Consider the following 8,692-nt stretch of genomic DNA (forward strand, 5'->3'; position numbering starts at 1 on the left):
CTCGCTTTATTTGTCCCCCGGGCGCTTAGCCGTTGGCATGCTGTCCTTCCCTCCCGCCCGGGCCCCCGCAGGAGCGCAAGACCCCCAGGAGCTGGGAGCCTGCTTCTGTCACTGCTGGGTCTCCGGCACCTAGAGGCGGTGCCGACACACAGACGCCGCTCCGTAAAGGTTTGTGGAATGACGAAACGTTTGTCAGCCCCCAGGTGCTGAATCCCGTGCCCTGGGAACCCAACGGGAGCAGGAGGAGAAGGAGAGACTCGCCTTGGAAACTCTACGTCCCGCAAAGATGCAGAGCCTCAGGCCGGAGCAGATCCGAGGGCTGCTGGAGCCGGAGAGGGCCAAGACGCTGCTGCCCCGGGAGACCAGGGCCTGGGAGAAGCGCGCCGCCCTCGCCAAAGACTGGGCAGCCGTGGAGGTTGGGGCCCCCGGCGGTGACGGTGACCAGAAAGGTGAGGGGCAGGCGTCCTGTGGGCGGCGGGGGGGAAGCTGTGGCCGAGCCTCGGGGAAGACCCAACACTCCTTCCTTCACTCATTCAGGGGACAACTATTTATGGAGCCCTGTGTCCCTCAGCCTTTGCTGGGCAGCAGGTGGCCCCGAAACTTGGTGGCTTAAAGCCACAGTCATTTCTCTGCTCAAGATCCTGCAGGTCAGCCTAGGACGCGGGCTCAGGGGACGGTTCTCCCGCCGCCCGCGCCCGCATTTGCCTGAGCAGCCGCCGGCCGCGAGCTGGGGGGGGGGGCAGCCGGCCGAGCTCGCGCGCGTCTGGCCGGTGTGAGGGCGCCCACGTGGGGCTGCTGTCTCCGCAGGCCAGCCCGGCGCATTCTCGTGGGGGTGGTCGCGGGGAAAGAGAGGGAGCTGGCCACCCAGGTGCTCACAGGCCGTCCGTCAAAATCAGCTACGTGGTCAAGTTCAGCATCCTGAGGGCGCGGGCTGCCCGGGGGTGTGGACACAGATCCACGAGCAAGTGGAAACCCGGGTGGGACAAAACCCAGCAGAGGCACCTACTGCGCGCCGGGGGCTCGGGATCCCGCAGCGAACGGGATGCCCCGTAGAGCTGACGTTAGTGGAGAAACAGACAAGAAACAGGGAACGAAATTGAAAGTAGTGTCTGATGAGATTAGTAACGTGGGGTGATTGACAGAGAGGGACCCAAGGGTGGTCAGGGCGGGCGAGAGAGGCAGGAGAAGGGGTCGTGTATTCCAAGAGCTGGGGGTCGCCGCGTGGACAGCCGGGCCACTCCGGCAATGACCCCGCGGTGGCGACAAGTTTGCTGTGTTCCCGGAGGCTGTGCTGAACAGAGCAGGGACACGGGGGCAGAGGGTAGAGATCAGCCTGGGCCGGCGACGTCCTGGAGACCACAGCACAGAGTGTGTTACTGGAGTATTGGGAAGCCACGGGAAGGTTTCGAAGAGGAGGAAGAGAGGATCTCATTTGTGTTTCGAAAAGGTTCTGCTAACTCATGGGTTCTCAACTGGGGGTGATGTTATCTCCCACCCCCCCTCCCCAGGGGACGTTTGATAAAGTCTGGAGTTTGAGTTATCTGAATAGGGAAGATGCCACCGCCATGTCACAGAGGTCAAGGACCCACCCCCACCACAGGGAGTTACACAGCCCCCAAGGTCAATGGTGCCCAGGCCAAGAGAGCCTGCATCCGGCTGTGTGTGCGGATGAACCGTAGGACGAGGAGGTCAGAGTGGAAGCAGAGAGGGCAGATAGGGGTTTCCCGCAACTGTCTGGGAGAGAGAGGACCTAGGCGCGCGTGGCAGTGCAGAGATTTGAGACACATCTGGGAGGGAGAATCAAGCGTTGTTGCTGATGGGCGTGGGGAAGGGAGGACAAGAGAGACCACCAGGATAACTCCTGGGGTTTGGGCTCAAACAGCTGGACCAAGGGTGGGACCCCGAAAGGCAGCCCCTCAGCAGAATGGGCGCTGGACCTTCTACTGGGGCAGGGTCTTCCCCTCTCCCACCGGGGACACGCAGGCCTGGGACTGGGCGTGGATAATGTGGGTGTGAGTTCTGGCAGTGGGGAGGAGGCTGGGGGTCCTAGTGGGGCCTGGGTGCAGGGAGAGTGGACAGGGGCGCTCTTCGGCCTGGCCCCCCCGTGCTGTCCAGCTAAGGAGCCAGAAGGTTGTTGACATTTGAATGTGGGAAGACGTCTCCCCCGGGCCAGCCTGCTGCTCCTCAGCCGATTCCGCACTTTCCCCTCTGCTCCCGCACTCGGTTTGTGCAGGAGGCCTGTAGAGAAGGCTCAGTGTCACCCACCCGACAGGTGAGGGAACAGAGAGCCAGGTGGCAGATCACACCGGGTGACCCACTCTACGTCTTCCGGGACAGGACGGAAACAGGATCAGAGTTCAGGTCTCGTGTCCTCTGGCCAGCTGGGCCGGAGTGCGTGTGGGCGCGGGTGACAGGAAGGAGCTTGGGGCTGGGATGCTGGATGCCGGGACGGACGGGCGGGCAGGGCCCGGCTGCCTGGTCACTGACTCGCGGCTCCTGTCTCCTCTACCAGGTCTGTCTTCTTCAGAGCCCGGCCTGGTGCAGGAGTGGAGCGCGGTGGAGGGAGCCGAGTCCGAGGACTCGCAGGTAAGCTGGGGGTCCCCCCCTCTTTCACAGATGCCCGCCCCGCAGACCTCAGCGGGTGGCCCCAGTTTCTCCCCCTGCTTGGGGCTGTGAGCTCCGAGCCGTGCCCGTGGGAAGGAGGACATTGTCCTGCGGTGGTCACACACGGAAGGGGGGTCCCCATGTGATGTGGAGACACGTACCCTCCAGGCCTGCGCCCAGAAGCTCGTCTTCAATTAGCCGTTCATTCGCCTGCCTCCTCGCCCACCCGTCCACACTGTCATTTGCCTGCTCCCCCACATACACGCTCCGTCCCCCCGTCCCCCCGTCTGTACGTTTGTCTACCTCCTCTGTCTCACACGTCTGCTTCAGTTGCCGCATATCCTTGGAGACATTCTTCCCCTTGGAAACTGAGACTAGTTGGGATTTCTGTGCAAGGGATTTGTGGAGGGAGCTGTGCTCCCAGGAGGAACCTGCAGGTGGTGAGGGGAGCTGGAGGGACTGAGAGGGAGTTTAGTTGGGGTTCAGCCTGGGCCCGAGCTCCGGGGGAGCTCTGGAGCCTCAGTCGTCCTCGTCCTCCTCCGAGAGCGAGCAGGGAGCCTGTTAAGCCCCATCACGGGTGTGGACGGGCTCCCGGGTGCTTCCCTCCGAGGCGGCTCCCCTTAGCGAAGGGCATTCTCAGAAGGGGGCAGGCATAGACCCAAGCCATAAACCGTGGTTAGCGGCCGATATGCAGAGCAACTGGGAGGCACTGTTGGGTCTATTATTAGTGGTCCGGGGTGTGTGTGTGTGTGTGTGTGTGTGTGTGTGTGTTTATGTGTAGACCTTCTGCATTGCAGATGACCTGTATTTATTACGCTTTCTTAACTTCATACTTGGCTTTAAAAAATTGTCCTAAGTATTTCCAGTAAAATGCCCAGATCCGTGAGTGTGTACACGTGTAACCAACACCCCAAATGAAGATTTCGGGCGTCGCCATCTTCTCAGGAAGTCGCTTCCTCTTCCTTTCTGGTCTCTCTCACTCCCTCACCCCGAGGCAACCACATTTCTGGTTTCTGATAGGTTAGTTTTGCCTGTTGTCGAGCTTCCTATAAACAGACCCTACAATAACTCACATATGTTTCTTCAAACCTGTGAAAAGAGACTGTAGCAAAATTACTATCCTACCATCTGGTGTCTTCCTCATGAATAATCTGGATAACTCACCGTATTGATATATATATATTGATCACCTTTGTTCTTTCTTAAATTGACGTTTTACGGCTGCCAAATACTTTGAAATGTGCTGTGTCGTACCCATTTCCCCAGCTGAGGAATCGTCAGATTTTTGGTGGTGTGGTTGCCGCGGAAAAATAAATATTTGTCAAGTTGTCCTATTTTTCTATAGCGTGAATTATGAGGAACTTCATAAAAATCTGTATTTTCTGGTCCTATCCAAGATTGACTGCATCAGAAAAATCCAAGGGGGAAACCTCGATATTTGAAGAGTATCTTCCAAGTTGTTCTGGGGCTTTGCCAGGCCTCACGGCTGCTCGTGTTGGACATTTCATAGTTTCTCTTCTTCATGAGGATTTTTTTCATGTCGCCACTGACTTTCCAGACAACTCACTATGTCATATCCATTTCCCAAACTTCCCTGATATTTTAAGACCTGTTGCACTGTGCTCATCACTAATCTGGAGAATTGTCGCCATTAACCATTTTGTCTTCCCTCCTTCGTCCTGGTATGTCTTTCCATTCCTGTGTTCATCTGACAAAGGTGTATGGAGCTCGTAACGCTATACCAGGCAAGAAACAATGGTGGCCCCTCCATTGCTAATATACTTTTTTTTTTTCTCTGTTCCAGGGCTTTGTGGAGTGGTCAAAAGCTCCACAGCAAACCACTATCGTCTTGGTAGTGTGTGTCCTGTTTTTGTTCCTGGTTTTAACAGGGATGCCTGTGATGTTCCACATTTAACGACGATGATGACGATTGTTCTGAAATTGATGCGCTCTTTCTTGTTAAGGAAACATCTTGGTTAAAAGTCAGCAATAGGTTTATTAGCAAATGCCTTTTAAACATCCATCAATCAATCAATACATAAATAAAAAGATTTTATTTATTGGAAAGAGAGAGAATAAAAGAGAGCACGAGAGTGGGGAGGGTCAGAGGGAGAAGCAGACTCCCTGCCAAGCGGGGAGCCCGATGCGGGACTCGATCCAGGATCACGACCTGAGCGAAAGGCAGACCCTCAACCAACTGAGCCACCCAGGCACCTGATGATTTTTTTTTTTTAATTTAACCTCCTGGGGTGAGGTTTTGCATTATGGTATTTCATCGAACTTAAGACATCGTTGATTGTAAAACACGTATTATTTTATATACGACTGAGAAGAAAAGCTGCTTCATGGTAGGATCCCACCAACTGAAAGCTGCTTTCCGGCTTCAGGGAGGATGGAAACGTGCAACTTGGGACCGATGAAGTCTGGTAGACTCCTCAATATCACGTCATCTTGGTAGTCTTAGTCGTGGTAGGCCAGTCTTTCCAGACTCTGAACTGTACTTCCTGATGTTTTATGTACGACTCTTGCCTCTCTCTTCATACGTAAGATTGGTGCTATCTTTGTCACATTTTGGTAACATGGTGAGGCTTGCATCGTAGAAGGACGTCCCTTTTATTGTTGTCTAAGCCTTAGAGTAGTTTCTGTAGCTTAAGGAGTATCACTTCCTTGACATTTTGAAGGAATTCACCAGGAATCAGGGTCCTTTGCTCTGGGGAGAAAGTTTCAGCTAAATTCTTGGGGGGCTTTCTCAGTTTCTTCCCATGCTCTTGACCTATGAATACTTTTCACTTCATAAATTTTGGTGGATTTCTAGTGATTTTTATGCCCTAGGAAATTCTTCATTCCATTGAACTTTTCAGATTGTTAGCTGAATTATGAATACTATTCTTTTTTTTTTAAGATTTAATTTATTTATCTGACAGAGAGAGATACAGCGAGAGAGGGAACACAAGCAGGGGGAGTGGGAGAGGGAGAAGCAGGCCTCCCAGTGAGGAGGGATCCCGATGTGGGGCTTCATCCCAGGACCCTGGGATCATGACCTGAGCTGAAGGCAGACACTTAACCAACTGAGCTACCCAGGTGCCCTATGAATACTGTCCTATAATTAAATGAAAAACTTCCCTTTATTTTGTTCTAACCCCTTTTTCCCTTTCAACTTCGGTTTGTGGTTGACCCATTAGATTTATCAAAGTTTTACCTCATCTACGATTACTTTTCTAAGAACTAGCATTGGGATTTATTTATATCCATATTTTTCTAGTTTGTGATTTTATTTCCTTTGTTTTTATGTTGAATAATTAATTCATTTATAATCTCTTTTTACAAAATTACTTGCTGAAGTAGTGTACTTAATAATAAATTACTTCTGATTATAGCCTTGGCCACATCTTAAAATTTGGGAACTTGTGTTCTTGTTTACATTGTTGTCTAAAGGTTATATTGTAGTATATCTACGATATAAAGAGTGCTTTAAACTCAGTGATCATGTTTATTTAAAAAGTTTTGCTTTAATAATTAATTGCACTGTAAACAAAGAATGTGGTCTCTAATATATCTGCATTCAACACCCTCTTAAAAGTTTTTATTGTGGCCTACAACATGCCTAGTGTTTGTACATGTACGTTTAAGGTGAATATGTATTTTTGGTCTGTAGGAGTCAAAACTCTACATGTCTGTTAACTAACTCAGTCTTATCAGTTATATTGATTAGATTCATGTGTTAATTTAATTCTGGCTCACCTTATCTGCCAAAAGCCAATAAGGGTGTGTGAAAATCTGTTCCTACGACTATGTTTGTCGATATATTTTTGTAACCTTTGCTTTATGTATTCAGCCACTGTGTTATCTGATGCTTACAAGTTACAGCACTGTTACGTCTTCGCCAGTTCAAGAATAAAGGTAAAGCACCAAGCACAAGGCCAGGCACAGAGTAGCCACACAATAAATGTATAGTTCAAACTTCATTCTGAATCCTTTGTGAAAACGGAAGTGTTTGCCTTGGCTTTTATTTTACCTTGTCTGATAGAGATTGGTATTTCCATCCTGCTTTTTCATTCATGAGTGTGTACGTGTGTGTCTTTAGACTCTTTGTATTATTTTGTTTTGATAGGACTTCCAGTGGCCTCTGCTGGGTTTGCCAAAGAGATCAGGGCAGAAGCAGCCTGGGACGCTCTCTCTCCACGTCCTTCCCGCCAGCCCATTGCATCCAACAAGCGAGAACAGTCCCTTAAAAGAAACACAAGCCTCAGCCGTTACATTCATTATAATTTACTGGTTGCAGATAGCAGAAGCTCAATTCAAAGGAGCTCAAACTTGTTCTTGATTAATTATTGATTCATGTTACACCACCAAAGTTGGGGAGGAAACTGGCTTAATTTATAGCTGCTTCTTGGGGCCTAAAAATATCACTAAGACCTTTCCTCCTCATTGGCCTCAGGGCTGTGGTCCCTTTCAGGAATGGCCTCCTTCTTTTTCTCCACATGGCTGGGAGGATGGCTACCACCACCAGCCTGACCTCCACGTCCAGGTGGCAAAGTGGGGGACGCGGGACAGACTCTCATCCCACCCAGTCCCACCTCCCACCCCGTCTCTGCCACGAGAGCCGGACCGTGAAGTGAGGCGAGGAGAGAACAGTAGCTGAAGGCAGGGACAAGTTGTCATGGGAACGGGCGGAGAATGGGCAGGAAGGACAGGGCTAGGGTGGAAATGAGGAGCCACCATGTGGACCGTCCCATGTGTCCAGGCCGGGGGGGGGTTGCTGTGGGGGCTGTGGGCTGATTAGTTCGGCTTGTGCCGCAGGTCTTCATCAAATTTGTGGGAAATAATCATGAAAATAACGTAAATCATATGAGCAGTGGTCATTCATTTGGATTCCATCACATGCCAGAACCTCATTCCATCGACGGTAGAAGCGTCCACCCGCACCCCCAACCGTGATGTTCCGTTCTCCACTCACAGCCGGATGGATCCCATCAAACCGCCATTAAGACCATTCCTAACCCACTCACTTCAGCAGGTAAAAGCCAAATTCCTCACAGCGGCCGCCAGTCCCTGAGGGAACTGGCCTGCGCTTGCACCCCTCCCTCCGTCCCATCTCACCGCCTTCTGATGTTTGAACAAGCCCGTCACGCGCCTGCCTCCGGACCTTTGCACTGACTCTGGGATGGACCTCTTCCTGGAATGCTCTTCCCCCAGAAGCTGAGGTGGCCCCCTCACCTCCTGCAGTGCTCTGCTCCAACGTCTCCTCAGACAAGCCTCCACCACCGTCCCCAAAGAGCACCTCCCTCCACTGGTCACTCTCTGCATAGCCTGTACAACCAACGGACAGTTGTGGGTTCATGAGGTTCTGGTCTGTCCTCCTCTGCTGGGTCTTCCTGGGGGAACCGAGTCCTGGGAAGGTTGAATTGGGGAAGGGGGCTGCAGAGCTCAGCTTGTGTTTCCTGGGAACTCTCCATGCCAGCTGGTGGGACCCCAGACCTTTCCGACCCACTCCCCCGTGCTCTTGAAGCTGCTCTGTCCCCTCCTGGAACAGGACATGTTGGGCCCAGGGAAGCGTCTATATAAAGTATCTGGGGAACACAGTGCGTGGGGGGAGGGGAAGGGAACATCACTTGAGTTGGCAGATACGGTCCCGCCCATGCTCAGAGCCCGGGACCTCCACCCTTTCTGCCCCAGACGGCACGTTTCCCCTGGTCTCTGTGGTGACTGAACCCAGGCCTGTGTCTGTAAACGAGGGTCCCATTCCACTCATCCGTCCGTTCACCCAGCACTCCCTGAAGACCTACTGTGTGCAGAGCACCTCAGCTGGGCGAAGGTCAGAAAGAGGAGTCAGACTGTATGGTCCATGACCCTATAATGGCTGTAGGGTTGGAGCTGAGCATGTTCAACTATTCATTCACTCTACTTCTTGAGGACTTACTGTGTGCTGACACTGGAGCTGGGAGATGTCTGGGGCATAGGGACGAACCGGCTGTGTCATCCCTGACTCTGAATGACTCCAAGGTTGATGCTGGTATGTGCAATTACTCAGTCACCTGGAGCTTCTTAAGGACCTACTATGTGATGAGGGTTGGGCCAGACAGTTTGG

At 52.1% G+C, this 8,692-nt stretch overlaps 1 protein-coding gene across 1 annotated transcript; it reads left to right on the top strand.

Annotated features, from left to right (window-relative positions):
• Positions 1-286: 286 nt before the first annotated feature.
• On the top strand, positions 287-4,519 carry SMIM17 (small integral membrane protein 17; the record flags this gene model as incomplete). The annotated part of the gene is made up of 3 exons (XM_080827822.1): positions 287-449; positions 2,513-2,586; positions 4,409-4,519. The coding sequence occupies 3 exons, from the start codon at positions 287-289 to the stop codon at positions 4,517-4,519; spliced, it is 348 nt and encodes a 115-aa protein (XP_080683948.1).
• Between the last annotated feature and the right edge of the window lie 4,173 nt (positions 4,520-8,692).

Source organism: Martes martes, assembly GCF_963455335.1.
Source record: "Martes martes genome assembly, chromosome: 17".
NCBI classification, from domain to species: Eukaryota; Metazoa; Chordata; class Mammalia; order Carnivora; family Mustelidae; genus Martes; species Martes martes.